Source organism: Selaginella moellendorffii, unplaced genomic scaffold (genome assembly GCF_000143415.4).
Source record: "Selaginella moellendorffii unplaced genomic scaffold, v1.0 SELMOscaffold_18, whole genome shotgun sequence".
In the NCBI taxonomy this organism is placed as follows: domain Eukaryota; kingdom Viridiplantae; phylum Streptophyta; class Lycopodiopsida; order Selaginellales; family Selaginellaceae; genus Selaginella; species Selaginella moellendorffii.
The window spans coordinates 728,046-748,656 of record NW_003314279.1 but is presented as its reverse complement, the minus strand read 5'-3'; the positions used below and the strand labels follow the sequence as shown (position 1 = coordinate 748,656).

Below are 20,611 nucleotides of genomic sequence, written 5' to 3'. Positions count from 1 at the left end.
ACTTTCTTTCGCTAAACTTTTTCGTTCCAGTGAGCTTGTCAACGCTCCTTTCTAGTAACGTGACCTTCGTAGCTCCACCCGTTGCTGTCCTTGGCTCTGGACGCGCAATTGCACCAACCAGTCACTGACGAGCAAATTCAGGTAGACTGACAGGTACAAATTTCTTCTTTTCCGAAGTTGCAAGTTAGGAAGAGCAAGATTCACTCCTCTCATCTCACGGCAGGCAGCAGATGATTCATTTTTGCACAGCATGGTGATACCCGGTCTCCCAGATGACATAGCGCTCCAGTGCTTGATTCGGCTGCCAAAGTTCTCCCTTCTCAGGATCCGATGCGTTTCCAAGGCTTGGAACGAGCTCGTGAGCAGCAAGCAGTTTTATCTCCTGCGCCAGAGGCACCTCCTCGTGGACGATTGGCTGGTCCTCGTCGTACCAAGGAACTCCCGCTTGTACAAGTCCGCCCGGCTCCTCGCTTATGATTTCAACTCGGCCGCCAGCCACAGGATCAAAGGCCCGATGGAAGCAGAGAAACACTTGGACCTGATGGGAGTCGGCTGTGCGAGCCAGGGTCACCGCCTGTTCGTCCTCGGGGGATCGTCGGCCAGTCACGATGGGATAGAGTTTCAAAACCACTCGGGAGTGACCATTTTCGACGCGGCGACGAGCAGCTGGACGACCGGATCCAGGATGAAGATCGCAAGGTCCTACTTTGCGTGCTGTTTCATCGAGGGAACCTTGTACGTTGCCGGTGGTTGCGACAACGAGCAAAGTACAGAGGCCTACGACAGCGAGCTGGACAAGTGGACGCTGCTGGAATCGATGCCGTTTGGCTTCAACCACATCGAGAGCTTCGCGGTGTTCCAGAGCAAACTTTACGTCAAGGGGCGGGCCGGCAGGAACAGGAGGGTGCTCGTTTTCGATCCCAGGAGTAGTAGCAGCAGCAGCAGCAGCGACACCGGGCGGTGGAAACTCTCGCGAGGTTTGGAGGGAAATCTACGCGAGGGCGAGTTCGTGGCGACTGGCGATCACTTATACGTGATCAATCAGGCTGGGTACGTGGGGAGGCTTGACGATGACAAAGAACACGGTTGGAAGGAGGTCGGGATCGTGTCGCGCTACTTTCTCCCGTTCGCTGCCTCGTCGCCATCGTCGTTGTCAAGCTTGGATCTCGTCTCCAATTCTTCGTCCGCCGTGTTGTTTAGAAACGATGCGTTCTTCGTCACCAGCAAAGGCGGAGAGGACGTGACCGATTTGAAGAACTCCAGGCAGTTGTATAGAGCGCTGCTGCTTACGTTTTACCACTGCCAGGGAGCCGTGCTACACTTCTAGGTATTCCATTACCATCTTTGTTCTGGCCAAGTACTGTGACGTCCAGGGGTCGAAACCTGGGGCGAGACGTTTTTAAATTTTAATTTAGCGAGAAGTCTAAACCCCTAAACAGAGGTATTTTGCCATAGCTCGAGATCTATGGCGCTCTTCGTCTTCCATGGCGCGGCGCTGGCCCTGGCGCTGCTGCTCGCATTCGCGGCGGATTTTCCTTGCGCGGATTCATCGAATGATCAGGTAATGAGATGGAGCAGTGAATGAAATCGATCGCATTGCGCTGTTGCAGGCTTCTTCCGGCTACATAGTTTACATGGGGAGCAAGCCAGAGTCGCCGCGCGGCCATAAGCTGGCTCACTCGCACCATCGCATGCTTGCATCCGTTCTTCACAGGTATCTCGTTGGCTTTGGTTCTTATTTTCAAACTATAATGGCTGGAACAGTGAGGAGGCCGCCAGGGAATCGATTCTATACAGCTACACTCGCAGCTTCAATGGATTCTCTGCAAGGCTCAATGCCACGCACGTTGCCGCGCTCAAAAGCAAGTAGACGGGGCTGATTACAGAGGCTGACGCGATTGTCTTGCAGAGATGCCTGGCGTGCTCTCTGTCTTTCCTGACAAAAGGAACCAGCTACACACGACGCATTCGTGGAAGTTCCTGGGCCTCGAGGACGAAAACGGTGAGATTCCGGAAAACTCACTGTGGAGAAAAGCCAACTTTGGGAGCGGCGTTACCATTGGGTCCCTCGATACCGGTAACAGCAAGAAAGGAATTTCTTAATCAGACTCTTCTCACACATTTGCTTTGATAGGAGTTTGGCCTGAAAGTGCCAGTTTTGATGACAGTTCGTTTGATCCTGTTCCAAATACCTGGAAAGGCACCTGTGTGAATACAAACTCCTTCAATCCTAGCGATTGTAACAAGTAAGCTATGTGTGTACTCGTCAAACTTATGTATGTATTGGTGACTGGTATAGGAAGCTTATCGGTGCTCGCTTCTACATTAAAGCGTACGAGCTCAGCAAAGGCCCACTCAACACAACAGCCACTGGCGACTTTCGCTCTCCAAGAGACAAAGATGGCCATGGAACACACACCTCCTCGACTGCCAGTGGACGTTTCGTAGAGGGAGCAAACATACTCGGTTTTGCAAACGGGACGGCCAAAGGAGGTGCGTCCAAAGCCAGGCTAGCGGTCTACAAAGTCTGCTGGCCGGGAGGCTGTTGGGAGGCGGACATTCTCGCTGCCATGGACGACGCAATTGCAGACGGAGTGGACATCCTCACACTCTCGATTGGAGGCAAGGTTCCACTACCGGACTTTTTCCAGGACGGAATTGCCTTGGGAGCGTTTCACGCTATTCAGAAAGGGATAACTGTTGTTTGCTCCGCTGGAAATGATGGTCCGAAAGTTGGCAGTGTTGTGAACCTTCCTCCCTGGATTCTGACGGTCGCAGCTAGCAGCATCGACCGGAGTTTCAGTGCATCAGTTATTCTCGGCAACAACAAGACATACTTGGTAAGTATGGGTAGTATCCTTTCGTTTCGACAACTGTCCACTTTTTGTTGAAGGGGAGTAGCTTGTCCGAATTTAAACTGGAAGATCGGCTATACCCGATCGTGGCTTCATCTGACGTTGGCTACAGATCCTCGATAGGCAGGTAAGTTTTTTTCATTCACCTTTTCTGTTCTCACACATCAACGAAATGTTTTCTGTAGTCTGTTGTGCACTGTTGGATCCCTGGATCCAAAGAAAACTGAAGGCAAAATAGTGGTTTGCCTGCGGGGTGTGACAACTCGTCTTTCCAAAGGCACCGCGGTGAAGCAAGCTGGTGGAGCTGGCTTGGTTCTAGCCAATTCCGACGCAGATGGCGGAGAGCTCATTGCAGATCCACACGTCCTGCCTGCGACAAATGTTGATGCCCAAAGTGGTAAAGAAATATACGCCTACTTGAAGAACACAAAGTACGTATGCTCCATTTCCTCTATTTTGCTGCTGACATATTTCTTTCACTAGATCATCTGTTGGATATATCACACCCGCAAAAACCTTACTCGGCGTGGAGCCATCCCCGAAGATGGCTTCTTTCTCATCACAAGGTCCCAACACTCTCACTCCAGACATCCTGAAGGTAACAGTCGCCTGCTTTTAAGTCTGGGATGCTTATACAATCTTTTTTCTTCCAGCCTGACATAACAGGTCCCGGAATGAACATACTCGCAGCCTTCACTCGAGCTACAGCACCTGCGGGAGACGGCCGGCTCGTAGAGTTCAACGTCGAATCCGGAACATCGATGTCCTGTCCTCACTTAGCCGGCATCGTAGCGCTTCTCAAGGCCTTGCATCCGGATTGGAGCCCAGCGGCCATCAAGTCGGCCATCATGACAACAGGTTCGTCCCTTGTCCTCCGTTGTCTCGGTCGATGATCTGTGCTTCTTCCAGCTATAACTTACGACAACACCGGGAACAAGATCCTGGATGGTAGCAACAAAGTCGCAGGGCCTTTCAACTACGGCGCGGGTCATGTAAATGTCAATGCCGCGGCAGACCCGGGACTCGTCTACGACGCAGCCATCGAGGACTACATCTTCTTCCTGTGCGGCCTCGGATACAGCAGCGTCGCCATGGAAACCCTCACCGGCTACGAAGTCCACTGCCCCGACGCCAAGCTCAGCTTGAGCGACTTTAACTATCCATCGGTGACACTGTCCAACTTGAAAGGGAGTACCACCGTAACCAGAACCGTGACAAACGTCGGTGGTGACGGCCAAGCGGAATACAAAGTAGCCATCAATCCTCCCCCTGGAGTTTCAGTGTCAATCACGCCTTCCATTCTCAAGTTCTCCAGCACCGGCGAGAAGAAGTCTTTCACTCTGACGTTCACCGCCGAGAGATCCTCCAAGGGCGCATACGTTTTCGGGGACTTTAGCTGGAGCGACGGCAAGCACCAAGTGAGAAGTCCCATCGCCGTCAAGGCCACCGCCACCTCCGGCATCCAAGACGTCCAACTCCCGGAGCTCTCGGCCGCCATCTAAAACTGTACAACTATGATACAATGATAAGTTATCTACAGGGTGCTCTTACCAGAAGGAAGAAAAAAACAGTCGATGGAATTCTAGCTCGAGTGCTCGTCCTGGATGAAATCTTCCAGGAACTCTGTTCCTTGCAATGGTGGAAACTGAGCTGCCGGAACTGGTGGTATCACTTGCGAGGCATTTGGCATCCATCCAAACCCCGGAAAGCAAACCGGCCCTGGCATATAGCTGACGTGCTGGCTTGGATATCCTCCAAAGCACTGGCCCCCGGTGGGATAGAAACCTGGAGCCTGTTGTTGTTGTTGTGGTAGTGGTGGTGGTGGTAGCGCGGCTTCGTACTGCTGCAAGCTAACGCTGGGGTGTTGATAAGGCGTGGGTAGCACCTGGTATGGTTGTCCTGGCCAGTATGATGGCGGGGCGACCGAAGGATGGTATCCCACCATCACTTGAGGCGGCGGTAATCCACTTTGGTGCTCGTAGTTTTGGATTTGCTGCTGTCTTTCAGACTGGTAGCTTTGGTTCTGCTAGAAGGAAGAAGTTTGAGTGTACATAGAAGTTGGAAAGGAAAGATCTTGTGAGTTACCCGGTTATCAGCGAGCAGCACGGGATTGTTCATACGTGCGCCCGGAATTTGTCCAGCTTCGTGCTGGTGGCTGCGATTCTGATTGAGTGCCAGCTGCTGGAAACTTATATTTTCATCCTGCTGATTGGCACATAACGTTAGCAGTTTTCTTACAGAAGAAAAAAAAAAGGCGAGATGTTTGTGTACCCGCTTATCGTTGAATCGTTTCATCTGTGCTTCATGTATGAGCCGCTGCAAACCACAGTTAGTTTTCCTGTCATGAAATCTGAGTATTTAGATTACCTGCGCATCGCCGGGACTTCTCATTTTCCTATCACGAGGCGACTCGAATCCCTGCACGTAAGAAAAAGTAAGCTAGAGCCTGGATGTCGAAGCGGATACCTTGTGTGGTCCTCCATTGCCAAACTTGCTGGAATTACGAGCCCGAGGTGGCTTTTTCTCCTTGAAAGCTTGGCAGCTTGAGTCCTCCCTTGTTTTCCTCTTTGCTTTAGCTCTCTCGCGCTTAAATTCTGCTTCTTTCTCATCGTCAGAGAACTCCACTTCGTCGTCCGAAAGCTCTTCGTCGTCCACCCCAGACGCGTCGTAACCTTTCTTGAACAGGTTCTCGTTCTTCAAGACTGTTCTCGCGAAATCGGGAACGAAGGCCACTCGCGCCGATTCTCGTGCTTCTTTGGGAACCTCTGTAACGTCGTTGAATCGTACCACATAGAAGGGCTTCTTCACGGGGCCAAAGACTTCATCGATAAAACCAAGGGGAGCTCGGCTATCCGTCAGCCAGAGAATGGAGCCTTCATCGAGTGCCTGATGATTTTCATCACCTTCTACGATGATCATCGCTTCCACTATCTGAAACATCGAGTTTAAGCTACAGATAGAAAAGAAAAGCCAAGTATGCCGCAGTTTACCGAAGAGACTGTACCGATTGGGACTAAAGTGTGACAAGGCTGGAGCTGGACATCTACTTTTGGTACCGGAGGTAAGCTCTGCAAGAAGAAGAATGAACGAAAGAATGAAAAGAAGGAGGTAGAATCTACATTGTCATACCGAGATCTCGTTCTTGGTTCTCGGAGGCTTGTCATCTTCATCATCACTGCTATCCTTGTGAGTTTTTTTGCTTTCGCTTCCAAAGTTTTGCTCGAAAGAAGCCGTCCAGTCCTCATTGTCGTCGTCACTAGAGGAAGACTCCTCTTTTCCATGGTCGCTGTAAAGAGGCTCACTGTCCTCCATGGTCTCTCCCAGATCATCCTCTTCATCCTCCTCTTCGTCTTCCTCTTTCTCATTCTCTTCTTTCTGGACACAAGGAGCACTTACTCTGATTTTCTCGGCCAAATCTTCCTCCACCTCGCCTTCCTCTCGATCATCGTCAACGCTCGTGAGCCTGGAGGATTCCACATCCTCGGCGCTACCATCTTGCGGCGGCTGGTCTTGCTCGATTACCACCGGCTTCGGATTCCCATCGACTACCATCGGATTCGAATTCTCATCGATTACCACCGGCTTCACATTCTCGATCTCCAGCAAATGCTTCTGATCGTCCTCCACTGGCGCCCCTTTCTCGGGATCTTTACCTTCGATCGAACGCTGCTCTAGCTCGTCGGCGGCAGGCTCCATCGCCATAAACCCTAGACAAAACCTCCCAAACGGTATATTCCACGAATAGCCTTTTAGGGTTCTTGTAGGGTATGGGGATCGCCAAGAAGATAGATCTCGCGATCGGCGTTCTCGGCGTGCTTCTCCTCGCGCATGCGGCGCATTCCACGATCCAGTGTAAGCCGCGCCTCTCTGGATCTTCCAGATTTCATCTCGCATCCACTTGCAGATCGCGCGGCTCTCAAGATCAAGGAGGAAGAATTTTCTCGCGTTTCATTCCAGGTGCTTTGTTTGTTACTTCCTCTCTTTCCTCGCTTTGGTGATCACAAGCGCCTGCCTTCGCAGATTTTGGTCGAAGTTTTGGTGAGCTCGGCGCTGTGCCTCTGGGCAGCGCTTTCGGTTCCTGGTACATTCCTGGAGATTCTTCCAGACTCGAAACACGACAGGTTTGTCTCCATCTTTTCTCGTGTTTTTTTTTTCTCCTCTCACGTTTGTTCTTGGGCAGGATCTTGCAGCTTCCGGAAAACCTTGACTTCATGATCTTCAATCACCGAGGGAAGCTCTTCCCACCAAAGCTGGATGTAAATTAAATCGGTAAACCACTACTGCCACCTTTTGTCCATTCTTTTTGCGAGGTTTTATAGCCGGTATGGGATTTCTCCACTCGAGGGCGAGGGCCCTTCCACAGCTGATGGTCTTCGCTCGGCAAAAGTTTACGCTGGCATTCAAGCACGATCCAAAGAAGCAAGCTCTCCTCTTCTACACAAGAGATCCACCACCGGAAGAAAAGCCGCTCGCTCTCGAGTGGGCTTTCAAGGATCTCTACCTCGACTTGACAGGGAAGGGACAGATGCCAAAGGCAAAGCACAGGAACCGCTTAGTCCCAGACTGTCGCCGGATGAAAACTTGGGCAGTGGTGTCCGTCCTGGAGGAGATGGGCCGAATGCCAAGGCGGCGAGAGTTCACAGTCTGTGCCATAAGCAGGCTCTTCTTCCGGCACAGGGCCTTCAAGGTTGGCTTCTCGGACGAGGCTCCAAACCACGTCAGGCTCAAGCCGGGGTTTTTGTTCTCGAGGCTCGTTGAGGAACAACTCGAGCTAGAAGGGAAGATGGACTCGGAAGGCTACAGGCGTTTGAAGAGGATGGTCGTCGAGAATTGCTACGTGAGGCACGGGATTGAGGTCGACTTGAGGCACGCTCCAGGAGTTGGCGAAAAGAGATACGTGGTTTTTCCCAGGCAGATCAACCGGAGGGAGATCACAAGGTGCTTGGCTATGGCTGGGATCAGAATGAGGCTGATGAGGTTGCGGATTCTCAGGCCTGTTGGCAAGAAGAGGATTCCAACACGGTGTATTGTATTTCCTGCTGGCAAAGGAAGAAAGGAAGCGATCGCAAATGCTACAAGAGTAACGAGCAAGCATACCGTGCCTGAGGAGGATGGGAGTACCTGAAGAGCTCAAACCGGAAAGCTTCATGTACAAGCGTTTTGTACAACTCACGGGATCTTTTGCGTGACTCGTTTCACGGCAACTTTCATTTCATCTCTTCCCAGTGATGTTGTTACGTGAACTTCTTGAACCTGCAATGAGAATGTCAGCTAGATGTTTTGGATTTCCGTGTGGTTTACCTGTCGGCCTGCGCGTGCCAAGAGGGTGATATGCCCGTCTTCAACCGGACCCTATGGAATTTGCGATGCTTAGATTCGAGCTACTTAAGCGATACTCCTACCTGTGAAAGCCAGAGTTCCAAATCTTGAGACACGACGTGCTTCTCGAGCTTTTGCCTACCCAGAGTCACTGCAGTTACTCTGTTCGTGTGATCATATTGGTCGTGAGAAGAGAGAACTTCAAATGCATACATACCCGCTTTCCTTCTCCAGCTCCTCACAGATCTTGTCAATCCCAGGTAGAGGTGAGTTTAACAGCTGCTCGTCTGAGTCGCTTGAGCCAGGTTCCGTTGAAGAATCCTGTGCTTAGAGTGTTGCAGGAATTGGAAAACTGTGTGCTGAAGTCACTACCTTTGGCATCAATGTATCCAGAGTCTCCATGAGTGGGTCAGGTTCCAGTTGCCTTATAGACAACGCTAACCTCATGCTTTCTCTGGAAAAAAAAAAAGGAAAAAGAGCTTGCGAGAAATGATCCGATTTGACTTACTCGTCAATCCCGGTCACTTTTACTTTCACGTCTTGGCCGACTGATAGTACGTCTCGCGGATTAGTTACAGTATCCCAGGAGATTTCCTTCACATGAACCAAGCCCACCGCAGGGTATGTTCCTGTCCCTCCAACCGTAAGAACAAACATCCAAAGGAAACGCGAGAGAACAAACCATCTGCGTAGCGAATGTCCACAAAGGCTCCATAATCAACTATGCCGGTAACTTGGCCATCCAGTACGTTTCCTATCTGAATCTTCGAGCCAAACTGCGACCAGAGAGCTTTCCTCTCGGAAAACACCAACTTTCTCTTTTTTCTGTCAGCTTCAATGACCTGCGAATTGCTTTATGTTGTCACGAGCATCAGAAACGAAAGGACTTACCAAGACAGGGACAGACTTTCCGATGAGTTCTTTCCCCACATCCATAACAGTCTTGGACGTGTCTGCAAGGAAAATCCAAGTGAAAACGAAGGAAAGCTCTTCTTCTCTTACCTCGGGGTAGCCGAGCTAAACTCAGCTGAGAGTAAGGCAAGAAACCACGTAAACTGTAGAAACGAAGCACCACGCCACCTTGATTGAAGGACTCTATCTTAGCTTGGAAAATCCCTCCTTTCTTTTGGAAGCTCTCAGCTCTTTTCCAGTCTTGCAGCCTCTGCAACACAATCGATCAGTCAAAAAGAATGAGCGTAGAACCAAAGAAAATCCTTACCCGAGCACGAATGGCTTGAAAGTTCTGCCAGTAAGTAGAAGACCCCTTCCCTTCTTTCTCGGACGAATCCTTCTCTTCATCGCTCTCGGCAGCACTGTCGAGCGAATCCTTAGCCTCCGCATCGTCTGCCGGATCTTCCTTAGCCTCCTCCACGTCCACATTTCCGGAATCCTTCACCTCGACGCTCGACGCATCGGAGGCGACGCATTCTACCACAGCTGTGATGGAGCGCCCGTGGCCTACCCTCAAATCCTGGCGCCAAGCCTCCCACCTGAACCGAAGAGAGGCGTCGCCCAGCAGCAGCGCTGATCCGCGGCCTCCCCTGGCGATGGTGGCAGTGCCGATGCATCCGCCGGTACCTGGAACGCAAACCCTAGCAGCGCTCATCCTCACATCAAAGAAGTGTGTGGCTCTGCTCTTTCTTCTCTCTTCGCCGTGGCAATGCACGCACGCTGGCCGTCCATTTCGGAGATGGACGGCTGGCGATGAGTTATTCAAACAGACGCATATTCGGAAATATGAATTCCATAAGACCTAAACCCTTGCTCTTTCGATCCGAGCAAAACTCCCTGCGATCCATGCTTCTCTCTTTTGCCTGTTTTTACTTTGCAAGTTTTGTAGACGTCTGGCTGCGCAGGCCCGGAGAATCTGGAGAAGCTTGTTGCAATTGGGAAAGGCCTGCTGAAACTTAGAAAGCGGTGAACTGGAGGACACATTTCTGGGGATGAAACAAACCAGAGAGAATTGCTGGCTGGTTGTCACAGAACAGGAAGAAGTAGACAAGATTGGATTAGTAAAACAGGAGAAAAAACAACTTAACAGTTTTTCTATCTTTAACGAAGTAATGTAGCATTGCTCGATTGATAGTATGCCTTCACAAGCACAGCAAAGACAATGGTTAGCAATAGAAAATAGTTTCCAACATAGTAGAACTGAGCGGACAAGTTGGCGTTCAGGACTTCCTGCATAAACGAGAAAAGGAAACTGGTCAGGTACAGAAACAAATCGAAACGTACCACGAACGCCTGGAGAGAGGATTGGACAAGCAGCGCTGCCACAGCATTGAGGCTGAACAAGAAAATAAAGTGGCCGTGAGAGAGAAACCGAGCGCATTGGACGTAGAGGATGCAAAGAAGGAACTTGTTCAGAGCAACACACAAGATGTATGCTGCGTGCACGATCCACAAGGCCTTGGAGCGGGACAGTACAACGCACAGCAGCCATGTCAGTCCAGATCCTCCGGCGTAGAGCAGACCACCAGCCTTTGACGTGTAGCGAGAAGCTGGAACAGCGATGAGAGCTGCAACACAAGACGCCCCTTGCGTTGCAGCAATGACATGGCCGTTGTAGATGGACGTTGGATCGACAGCATCGAACAGATTCGTGCCGTAATTCTCGATCATCGCCGTGCCGCCTAGCTGAAAAGCCCACCTACAAAAAACGATGCGTGGTTAAGTCATCTAAGAACATCTTAAACCCACCAGAGAGACAGTAGTTGTAGACTTCGATTGCTCCAGGTAGCTTTCACCAATTCCACGAAGTTCTAAGACCATAGTTGTAAGTGGGGAAGCCGAAGGCCGTCTACGATATGCCATACCTGACAGGAAGAAGTAGGAGTTTCCCAGTCCAGCTCCAAGTCTCCCAAGCTAGATACATCGATCCAGTGTCGCATTTCCACCGGAAGAAAAACGCATGCTACCAACGCAAGTGCAACCTAGCACAGATGCAAATCGTCAGCACAATCTTCCGAGAACATTTCTATCCATGGATACCATGCACGTTGAAATGTACAGTAGAACGATCAAGTTAACCCCCTCCGAAACGAGGAGCTGACCTGAGAAAAGAAAAGGAAATATAACCAGTCAGTTCCTAGAGATCCCACTGACCGGACCTACTTAGCTCAGCAGCAATGAAAAAAGAAAATGTGGATGAGGCCTGAGTGAAACTAGTCTGTAGTTCCCAAAAGAAACTAAGAACTTTTCTCAAACTTGTGCGTACGTACCAGCGACTGATACATGTTCTCCTTGACGAGAACAAAAAGGTAGGAAGAAAAAACGAGATCGCTGGCGACTCCCAACGCATACGTAGCCTAGAAAGCAAAACAAGGAAACACATCAGAACTAAAACTCAAAATTCTCTGAGGTTGTCACAAACCTGCATAAGCTGCATTGAGAGCAATGATCTTCCGAAAAGAAGGATAAAAAACGTCGACAAACGACCCAAAGTACCTGGAAGAACCGAGCACTGTGAATCATCAAAACGAAACACTCACTCACGTACCAATCAAAATGACCGAGCGATACTTGAGATAAGTACACGCCGGCGCGGCTAGAAGCGTAAAGACCAGCGTAGAGTATACCGACACTGGAAAAATCTCGGTGGTGACCTGCGAGTGTGGCTCAATCCTCGTGAGCGATCGAATTCCCAGAGCCACATTCTAGCTGATTAAGCTAATCCTTACCACATTATTGCTGAATCCCTTCACCTTGGTGAGAAATGGCACCAGGTATGGCTCCGACGGCGTGAACTGGAGACAAAACGCGTAGACGCACATCAATGCCACACCGCTGCCGCGCAAGCCGCCATCGCTTCCCCCTTCCTCGCGCTCCTCCTCCATCACAGGAGGAAGGAGCCCTAAAATCACGAGGGTTTTAGGGCCTTTACACATGGTCCGCATTGTATGGCTGTGATTTGTTCTCACATGCCACGCGTCAGGCCAGGATGGCACTAGCCAGTTCCTTATGAACCTCTCCACTTGGGCAAGGCATGAAGCATGCCTTGCGAGGTAAAAAACAAAGGCACAATTGGCCACCCTTGCCGCGGGTATAAAATCCAGCGGGCTAGCAAGCAAAATGTAGGCTCTCGGACTCTTCCCAGTCGATCGATCGATCACTCGCTCTTTTTGGAGAAGCAAAGATGAGGAGCTCCAAGCTGGTCTTTGCTCTCTTGAGCATTGCTCTGGTGATGCGGTTCTCGGGTAAGCTGCCGCTTCGATTGGATTGCTCCTCGATGGAGAAGAGAAAGAACTGTGCTGATCGTGTGTGAATTCCAGAGGCATTGTCTAACTTGGATCAAGCTCCAGTGGCCTCGTACGAGCCACAGCAAGTAGCCCCCGCTGCGTCCTTCGGCTATGATTCCATCCGCGAGAGAGCCCAAGTGCCGACCGCCGCCTTCTACCGCGAGGCGCAAGCTCCCACCGCCTCCAAGAACTTTGGAATGGAGAAGTGGGAGGCAGCGGCGCAAGCTCCCACGGCCTCCAGGATCTTTGGAATGGAGAACTGGGAGGAGGAGGCGCAAGTCCCTGTGGCGATGGAGAGGGAGTCCCAGGCGCCAACCTCCTCCTTTGGCATGAACAGAGGCCGGATGAACATCGAGGAGATCTCACAAGCTCCCACCGCGTCGCTCAAGCCCGCCGCCGTCTCCCTCGCCAATCTCGATCGCGAGCTCGACACCATGATGGGGATGACCCGCGAGGAGCGCAGGAACTTCATCGCCGCCCAAGCTCCGGTCGCATCCCGCGGGATCAACCACATCCCCAGGGAGAGCATCACTCCCACCGCGTCCTTCGAGAACATGTACTTCGATCGATCGCAGGCCCCCGCCGCGAGCGTGGGAATGGATCACCACCCGGATCAGCTCGCCCCGACCGCGTCGCTCAAGATGGATCGCCGATTGAGCGAGGAGCTCCTCGCCCAGGTGCCGGTCTCCTCCCTCCATCTCGATCAAATCTTCCCAGTGGCCGCGTACCAGGAGCAGCAGATCTCGCCCAGCGCCTCCTTCGAGGCCCAGGCGCCCACCACGTCCTACACCATGGGAGAAGAAAAGGTCAACGGCGGAGCCGCCACGCCGGTCAGCGCATATCACAACCGTCGCCTGCTCCAAGCAACGGACGGTACGTACTAGATTCGCGGTCAGCCCAAGTCCACCTTACTCTCTTATAACCTCGTTCGTCGTCGTCTTCCTTCTTAGTCCACGCTCATTGACTAGCTACTAAAGCCTTGGTGTAAATTGGAATAAAAGCAGTGTGCTCCACGCCTCCGACGTGCTCGCCCGACGGACCCTACGTGGAGTGTGCCACCGGAGGCCGGTTAAGCTGCGTGTGTAGCTGGGTAGCAAGGTGCCAGCCCGACGTAAACAATTGTTACTTCCACACCAACGATGAGATCTTCACCTCGTGTGGGTTTTGATCGCATCCAACGGTGTATAAATAAATTATTTTCCCCCCTTAGTTAAACACATATGCCATGTAACATTCGCAGAATAATTTAATCAAAACAGGTTTTCCTTTAAGCTATTTTTACCCTTGGTTAACCATCAGCCAAATAGCTGGGGTTTTAGGGTTCTTGCGATTTCCAGGAGGGCGGCCATGGAGGCCAGCCCAGCGATCACGCCAATGTAGGCTCTTCTCCACGCTCTCTCCGGCGAGAAGATGTCCAATCCCTCGAAGACGTTGGCGATCGACAGGGCGATGACGGTGTAGCCCACGGTTCGGTGGTACAAGCTCCACAGCCAGCGGAGCTTGTGATCCTTCTTGGCGCGGAGGAAGAACGCGATCGCTTGGAGTGATCCCAAGGTGAAGACGGTGATGCCGATCCTGCGGTGAGTGGTGTACTCGATCCCCGTAGATTTGGCTCCCAGGCTCAGGCCGATGCCATAGCCGGCGGTGCCCAGCAAGAACCCTAGCCCCTGGCAGCATTCGTGGGCGTAGAACCAGGCCGGATCGAATCGCCGGAGGTATCGAGCCGCGATCGCTCCCAGCGGCAAAAGAAATCCCCACGAGGCGGCGCAGAGCAATCCGTGTGTGATCTTAAGCGCCAGGCTTGGAGCCTTGCCAAGGACGCCAGTTCCATTGGCGAGATCGAGCGTCCCTCGCCCTCGCAGTTCGCTCGATCGGGTGACACTGTGCGGCAGCGGTGAATCGCCGTTGACTCCTGTTCCTCGCGTCCAGATGTGGAAGATCCTGGAGGAATTGGAGCGGAACTTGATCCTGGCGGAGAACTGGATGCTCGCTCCAGAGATTTTGATCCAGTTTGTTCTCGCGAGCTGGAGATCCGGGGTGGAATTGGAGGCGGAGGGATGAAGCGAGCGGTACGTGTAGGTCTCGCTGGTGATGCTGTAGAGATGGAGGTGAGCTCCAGTGGCGTTTCGAAAGGCGATGAGAGCGCTGCTGCCGATCATGTTGTCCCCGATTGGATTGTAGCCCCATCCAGCCCAGCCCGGGGACTCACCCGAGAACGCCAGATCCAAGCTCTGGTTTTGGGCGAAGAAATTCCACGCCAGGAACGCACCCTGCGCTCCCAAGGCCACGCAGTGCTCGAATTCTCGGAGCAAACCATCGGTGGAGCACTGATCTTCCTGCCGCGGGGAAGACATTTCGGATTTTGCTCCATGGCAGAAGAAAGCGATCGCGATGAGATCAAGCAGTGGCCAGTGGCGGCGGCGGCGGCATTTGTATCCCATGGAAGAACAAGTCCATTACCTATTGACTTTTAGTTTAAAAGAATTTGCCGGGAGGGGTATATTCTCGGTGCTGGAGAATATGCTTTTGTTTGAATGCCAGCCGTTGGATTGCACGGACGGATAGGAGTCCCCCAAGTTGCAAGGGGAAAGTGGTGGCTTTCATTCGAGACACCAGTTTCCAGGTATCGTCCTGTATCATTTTGTGGAATCGTGCCGGCAACTAGCAAAGTTTCTGGGAGGACATGATCTCGCCGCAACAGCCTTGGGAGATTTTGATATCACTTCCATGCCTTTTAAGTGAAAAGCCAAGTGAAAATTGGAGTGGCTGTCCTCTTTTTGTTATTTCGATTTGCCCGAGTTTCAGGAGAGATTGCGTGAGATGATAATGCTGGGCGCTTGTGTGATTGACACCACATCAACGTTGAGCCTTTAAATGCGGAGATTTCAAAGGTACTGGGGCCCTAAAACTGGCTGGCCAATGCAGACAATGCGGTTGGCGAGATCTTGTTCGATAAGTAGAACGGAAGGCTGGAGCCCTAATCTTCAGAGGTGGTACACTCGCAAATGGGCTATCTATCTCTAAAAGCGTGAAAGCGTCACTGGTCCAATGGCTATGGAGTAACAGTTTTCTCTGGCCAGTGGACAAACAAACCACCAGAAAAAATGACAAGGAAAAGAGAGGAGTGGGGACTTTTTATCCTCTCTGGATGCGTTCCACGCCAGATGCCACGTGGACGCCCAGCGATGGCCCAAGCTTTTCCAGCCACGGAATGTACTCATAAGTTCTGCCGTGGAAAACGAGACAAATCCGATGCCGCCACCTCATATTGCCGGCTGGCCCGGGCAACATTACCGCCACGTCAGCTTCGAAAGAAATCCCAGCAGTGGGCATTTGCTGCATTGCCCGATTTCCTCGCCATTAATTTCCATGATGCGAGTTTGTCGCCACCGATCGACCGAGACGAGACGATACGATCTTCGCAAGAAACCGAGAGTGATCAGCGGTGAGAAAATTCCAGCAAACGAGGAGTATCTTCTCCTTTTTCTAGTTGTTTCCTACTGCCGCAAAGCGTGCACACATAAACTCTTGTGTGTGGACGTGTGCACTTCCAAACGAACTTTGATGAATGGAAAACTCCAAAACCACAAAAGAGGAGAGAAGAGAAAGCGTAGACTCGGCTCGGCTCCGCCAAACGAAACGGGCGTGTGCCTGTAAATGTGATTGGTCCATGGAAGATGCAAGGGATATCCCACTTGTTCTCTGGAAGAAGGGAGAAAATTTTGTTTTGGGTGGTGGGGTGGCGGTGGGAAAATCCGTTAGAAGAATTAGGCTATGATACATGGTTTCGTGTTGTCATGAAGCATACTAGTTTTGGCCCTGACACTGATTCTCTTGGTTTTGAATTATAAGGAGAGTGAAAGCAAAGCCCTAGCCGCCGGGGGATATTCCTATATATACCACCAGTAATATCCTGCTAGGTAGTCCACTTAGTTTTCTTCCTGTGTCTTTCACCCAAGAGCGTGAGCGATCAATGCAGTAGTAGCGCCCATCACAGTTCCCAGTCTATTGGATTGGATTCCCTTTGCGCGATTGGATCGATTCTGGGATCCCCTCTGGCCTGGCGCTCCTCTTATCTTCCTCTGTTTTTTAGCCGATTGAAATCCAATCCAGTCGCGCCGCGCGCCCGGATCGTCTGATCGATCCAGCTAGCGAGGGAGGAGAAAAAGAAAAGGAGGCAAGAATGAGAGGTCCCGTGATGGTCGATTCGATGATCCAGCTGCCCCAAATGGAGAAGAGCAGCGCGGAGGACGATCAGCACCCCCACCGTTTCAGAAAGGGGGAATTCCCGCCGCCGATGCCATCGCTGGCGCGCACGAGCTACAACCATCTGCCGCTCCAGGTGCCGTGGACGCTCCTCTCGGCCAATCGCAGCAACAATCGCGTGGTGCTCCACGAGATCAAGGCGGCGCACGGCGCGCAGCTCATGCTCTTCCAGCCCATCCGCAGCCAGGGGAGGCTCGTCCTCCAGATGCTCCGCCACGATTCGGACGACGAATTGGGCGGCGAGACCGATCAGGAGCTAGAGGAGACCGAGACTGAGGAGGAGCCATCGCCGCCGCTGGAATCCAGCTCCAGCGGCGACTCCTCCGCCACCGCCACTTTCCTGTCCACCACCGCCAGCACCGGCAGCACCATCGACATGGAATCCGAGTTGGATTGATAAAAATCAATCACCGATTTCTCGGCGATCTTTAGCCAGGCTCTAGCGGAAGTTTGTCTCTCTTGCGTTTTTTTTTTTTTTTCCTTTCCTCGTTCTTTACTTCGAATTTCTGTTTCCGTGTTTTTCCTCTGGTTATATGTATGCGTTCTTCCAGCCATGATATAGCCGAGATGACGACAATGACGAACAAAGATTGGTCTCAAAACTTTAATATAGTTTCATTGAATCTTCTCCAAGGAAGTGTGATCTCCTTTCGGATTATCCTTGTATGGAAGATCTGATACAAGGAGTAGAATAGTATAGCAACAATGTGTGAAATTCTATAGCCCACAAAAAAGAAAAGAAATATAAAGAGTTATAGAGAATTATAGGCGCAGCAAAGATCGTCGGGCAGTACTAGTGCCAAGCGTTTGGGTGTACGCGAGCACTTCAAATGATTAACCACGATATACTATTTATCGATCTGTCTATCTATCTATATGCTATTTATAGTCTTGCGGTGCCCATTGAGATACAATGCGATTGAAAAAACTTTCCTCCACATTCCCGCTCCGTTCCAAGCCACTCAGCTCGCTCAATCCCGCTCGTCGCTTCATCTCCACGATCCCGGGAGCTCCCACTCCCCTATGACGTTCCACGCTCTCCTTTGCGAAGTCACGCAGTGTTTTTCATCGTCAAAAACTCGGAATTTTCTTGCAAAAACCAGGGCTCTAGAAAAGGTGTGGAGTTGATTTCCCGTTATCCTCAACTGCATTGTAAAATGTGGGCTGCGTTCGCCTCAAGACCGATTCCGCGTAGCATGGAGGACTTAAACAAATGGTCGATTTCAACGACGTGTGGTGCCCAGGTAATTCACTCGCGTGGAAATGCGCTGGGGCGAGAGGCGGGGTCCCGTTGTCTCTTTCGGCACGAAAGATTTTCGCCCACACACAAAAATGATCATAGAGTAGAAACCAAAGATGAAGTGCAAGTTGATCTGGAGGAGAGAGAGAGAGAGAGAGAAAGAGAGAGAGAGGAGAAAAAGAGAGCAGAGATTTAAGAGACGGTGAAGTGACAATCCGAATGGGTACGAGTTGGCCCTTTTGCTAGTGCTCCCTGGGGCGATATGGTGGCAGCAAACGAATCAGAGCTTTTAGGGCAAAGTGTCCATGACGTGGCAGATATTTAAAGGCCACGTCCGACTAACCTGTGCACGTTGCCCTAATGCGACATGGGTGGCCCTAGAACACTTGGCAGCTGCTGGGGCTGCCACGTGTCAAGAGGAGGCTCGCTCTCGTAGATGTTGGACATTAGCACGTGCGCGGCGGCGGCCGCGGTGCCGCCGAGCGGTACCAGCGACTCAAACGCCCGCCGCCCCACGGCGACGTTCCGCCACTTCGCGCACGCGTTGAGCAGGATCATCCACGTCACGGCGCTGGGCTGGAATGGCATCGCCGCCACCATCGCCGCCGCCTCCTCGAGCTCGTTCGCCCTGCCCAGCATGTCGATCATCGCGTGGTAGTGCCCGATCTCCGGAGAGATCCTGCTAAACACTCCATCATGGTTTCCCCCGCCAATCGCGATCGCTCCAAAGATCTGGCGAGCCTTGCCCACCAGCCCCGCGTGGCTGCACGCCGCCAGGAGCGACGTGAGCGTCACCGTGTCGGCGTGCCCGCCCTCGCGCGACATGCTCCCCAAGCTCCGGAACACCATGTCGGTGTCCCCCTGTCGGCCGTAGCCCGCCAGGAGCGTGTTCCACGTCACCAGACCGGCGGCGGGCATGGAGTCAAACACCCGGCGCGCGTCGCCCATGCCGCCACACCTGCCGTACACGTCCACCAGGCAATTCGCGAGGACCTCGTCGTGTTCTTCGCGAAAGCCGCGCCGGAGAAGTGCCGAGTGGATCCTCCGGCATTGCGCGAGCGAGGCCAGATTGCCGCAGGCCTTGAGCGCGGCGGCGTAGGTCCTGGAATCCGGGCGGCACGAGCAGCGATCCGCGGCGGCGAGCTCCATCCGCGCGAGGGATTCGAGCGCCAGGGATTCCTCGCCGGTGTCCGCGTAGCTGAGGATGAGCGCGTTCCACGCGACGGTGTCCGGACGCTCGATCGCGGCGAACGCGTGCCCTGAGTCGAGCGCGCTGCCACACTTCGCGTACATGTCCACGAGGCTGCTCGCCGCGAACTTGTCCAGATCGAGCAACCGCGAGGCGATCAGTCGAGCATGGATCGCCATGCCGGTTTCGAGAGACCGAGCTTTGATCGCGAGCTTGCCGAGCTGCCGGGGCTCCTCCCTCGCGGCCATGCCGGTACACGCCTTGATCGCCGCCACGAAAGTTGGCGTGCCTGGCTCCACGTCTCCCGGGAGTTTGGAGAAGAGATCCAGCGCTCTCTCCTCCTCGCCGTTCTCGGCGTATCCCAGTAGCAAGGCCGTGGTTGACACCACGTCGTGACGAGCTTGGAAGGCATCGAACTGGCGGCGCGCAAGATCCATGCAGCCAGACTTCGCGTACATGTCGATCAAGCCGCTCACCACGAACAAGTTGGCGGAGAGATCGCAGGCGCGGGAGCTTGCGGCGAGCAGGTGGAGCGCCATGGCTGTCTCCAGCGACTTTAGCTTGAGTATCTTTCCACTGTGATCATCGAGTTCCCGGCCCTGTTCTTCGTCGGCTAGAGCAGCACAAGCCTTGAAAGCGGCGACGAAAGTCCTCGAGTTCGCGAGAGTCTTGGTTTGCAGCATCCTGGAGAACAAATCGAGCGCCAGCTTCGCGCGACCATTCTCGACGCAGCCAAGCAGCATGGCGTTCCAGGAGACGACGCTGTGGTTCGGCATGGCGTCGAAGATCCTCCGAGCGTCGTCCAAGCTCCCACACTTCGCAAACATGTTGACGAGCGTGGTGGCGACGAGGATGTCTGTGTCGAAACCGGCCATGGCGGCTCGAGAGTACACCGCCATGCCAATCTCCAAGCACCGGAGCTTGAGAGACTTCCCTTCCACCCTGTGGCTGTGCTCGCTGGCCGCCATAGCCGCGCAAGCTTTGAGCGCCGCCATGAAAGTCAGTGCGCTTGGCTCGCATCTCCTCCCCGCTAGCATCTTTTCAAAGAGCTCCAGCGCCACTCTTGGCTCGCCATTGTCGACGTATCCCAGCACTAGGGAGTTCCAAGAGACCACACTGCGTGTTTGCATCTTGTCGAACACCTCGCGAGCATCGGCCAAGCTTCCACACTTTGCGTACATGTTGACAAGGCTGTTTGATACGTAAGTGGTCGAGCTCCAGCCTTTGTTGATCGCCTCGGCATGGAGATTTTTTCCACTTCTCAAGTCCCTCGCATTGGAGCATTCCCTGAGTGCTACTAGGAAACTGGAGATGGATTTTCCTGCCACTGTTGTTTTCTTTTCTCGTGACTGTGGAAGCTCGCTGGGTTTCGAGTTTGTCGATGGCGCCGCGGCTAAATCCATGGCTGGGACCGCGAAGATTGGAGCATTGCGAGAAGAAGTTCGGAGTTTTACCTCGTTCCACTGTGCAAGAGCCCTACGACGCTTCAAAATCCTGTTTTGGC

General features: G+C 52.7%; 8 protein-coding genes across 10 annotated transcripts; 3 read left to right on the top strand and 5 right to left on the bottom strand.

Annotated features, from left to right (window-relative positions):
• Nucleotides 1-48: 48 nt before the first annotated feature.
• LOC112346948 (F-box/kelch-repeat protein At1g16250-like) lies at nucleotides 49-1,424 on the top strand. The gene is made up of 2 exons (XM_024676979.1): nucleotides 49-141; nucleotides 224-1,424. The coding sequence occupies exon 2, from the start codon at nucleotides 251-253 to the stop codon at nucleotides 1,325-1,327; it is 1,077 nt and encodes a 358-aa protein (XP_024532747.1). The 5' UTR covers nucleotides 49-141; nucleotides 224-250; the 3' UTR covers nucleotides 1,328-1,424.
• On the top strand, nucleotides 1,408-4,443 carry LOC9640457 (subtilisin-like protease SBT5.4). Its single transcript, XM_024676975.1, has 11 exons — nucleotides 1,408-1,561; nucleotides 1,611-1,714; nucleotides 1,765-1,862; nucleotides 1,910-2,077; nucleotides 2,135-2,246; nucleotides 2,300-2,840; nucleotides 2,894-2,982; nucleotides 3,041-3,286; nucleotides 3,339-3,453; nucleotides 3,509-3,713; nucleotides 3,765-4,443. Exons 1-11 carry the CDS (start codon nucleotides 1,466-1,468, stop codon nucleotides 4,355-4,357), a joined length of 2,367 nt encoding a protein of 788 aa, XP_024532743.1. The 5' UTR covers nucleotides 1,408-1,465; the 3' UTR covers nucleotides 4,358-4,443.
• On the bottom strand, nucleotides 4,412-6,591 carry LOC9640719 (H/ACA ribonucleoprotein complex non-core subunit NAF1). Of its 2 annotated transcripts, none has more exons than XM_024676976.1 (7): nucleotides 5,985-6,591; nucleotides 5,846-5,923; nucleotides 5,322-5,786; nucleotides 5,223-5,273; nucleotides 5,127-5,171; nucleotides 4,941-5,060; nucleotides 4,412-4,878 (listed from the first exon to the last, which is right to left on the bottom strand). In XM_024676976.1, exons 1-7 carry the CDS (start codon nucleotides 6,555-6,557, stop codon nucleotides 4,438-4,440), a joined length of 1,773 nt encoding a protein of 590 aa, XP_024532744.1. In that variant the 5' UTR covers nucleotides 6,558-6,591; the 3' UTR covers nucleotides 4,412-4,437. The 2 variants fall into 2 exon arrangements, with proteins under 2 accessions (XP_024532744.1, XP_024532745.1); XM_024676977.1 differs by having other exon boundaries at nucleotides 4,941-5,057.
• LOC9640456 (membrane magnesium transporter) lies at nucleotides 6,579-7,150 on the top strand. The gene is made up of 4 exons (XM_002972029.2): nucleotides 6,579-6,707; nucleotides 6,760-6,812; nucleotides 6,876-6,976; nucleotides 7,036-7,150. Exons 1-4 carry the CDS (start codon nucleotides 6,623-6,625, stop codon nucleotides 7,118-7,120), a joined length of 324 nt encoding a protein of 107 aa, XP_002972075.2. The 5' UTR covers nucleotides 6,579-6,622; the 3' UTR covers nucleotides 7,121-7,150.
• An 829-nt stretch (nucleotides 7,151-7,979) lies between these two features.
• LOC9640718 (30S ribosomal protein S1 homolog) lies at nucleotides 7,980-9,808 on the bottom strand. 2 transcript variants are annotated; one of them, XM_002971821.2, is made up of 10 exons: nucleotides 9,394-9,803; nucleotides 9,177-9,336; nucleotides 9,066-9,127; nucleotides 8,857-9,016; nucleotides 8,683-8,803; nucleotides 8,547-8,628; nucleotides 8,392-8,495; nucleotides 8,258-8,336; nucleotides 8,157-8,207; nucleotides 7,980-8,108 (listed from the first exon to the last, which is right to left on the bottom strand). In XM_002971821.2, exons 1-10 carry the CDS (start codon nucleotides 9,778-9,780, stop codon nucleotides 8,025-8,027), a joined length of 1,290 nt encoding a protein of 429 aa, XP_002971867.2. In that variant the 5' UTR covers nucleotides 9,781-9,803; the 3' UTR covers nucleotides 7,980-8,024. The 2 variants fall into 2 exon arrangements, 1 of the variants encoding a protein (XP_002971867.2); XR_002992625.1 differs by having other exon boundaries at nucleotides 7,983-8,108; nucleotides 8,258-8,325; nucleotides 9,394-9,808.
• Nucleotides 9,809-10,161: 353 nt separating this feature from the next.
• LOC112346947 (thiamine transporter 1-like) lies at nucleotides 10,162-12,027 on the bottom strand. The gene is made up of 10 exons (XM_024676978.1): nucleotides 11,855-12,027; nucleotides 11,674-11,779; nucleotides 11,548-11,621; nucleotides 11,396-11,482; nucleotides 11,289-11,343; nucleotides 11,166-11,227; nucleotides 10,991-11,107; nucleotides 10,875-10,936; nucleotides 10,410-10,824; nucleotides 10,162-10,355 (listed from the first exon to the last, which is right to left on the bottom strand). Exons 1-10 carry the CDS (start codon nucleotides 12,008-12,010, stop codon nucleotides 10,227-10,229), a joined length of 1,263 nt encoding a protein of 420 aa, XP_024532746.1. The 5' UTR covers nucleotides 12,011-12,027; the 3' UTR covers nucleotides 10,162-10,226.
• Nucleotides 12,028-13,700: 1,673 nt separating this feature from the next.
• Nucleotides 13,701-14,874, bottom strand: LOC9640717 (cytochrome b561 and DOMON domain-containing protein At2g04850). Its single transcript, XM_002971820.2, has one exon. It carries the CDS (start codon nucleotides 14,851-14,853, stop codon nucleotides 13,708-13,710), a length of 1,146 nt encoding a protein of 381 aa, XP_002971866.2. The 5' UTR covers nucleotides 14,854-14,874; the 3' UTR covers nucleotides 13,701-13,707.
• Nucleotides 14,875-18,275: 3,401 nt separating this feature from the next.
• Nucleotides 18,276-20,601, bottom strand: LOC112346971 (pentatricopeptide repeat-containing protein At5g16860-like). Its single transcript, XM_024677018.1, has 2 exons — nucleotides 20,562-20,601; nucleotides 18,276-20,512 (listed from the first exon to the last, which is right to left on the bottom strand). Exon 2 carries the CDS (start codon nucleotides 20,508-20,510, stop codon nucleotides 18,276-18,278), a length of 2,235 nt encoding a protein of 744 aa, XP_024532786.1. The 5' UTR covers nucleotides 20,511-20,512; nucleotides 20,562-20,601.
• Between the last annotated feature and the right edge of the window lie 10 nt (nucleotides 20,602-20,611).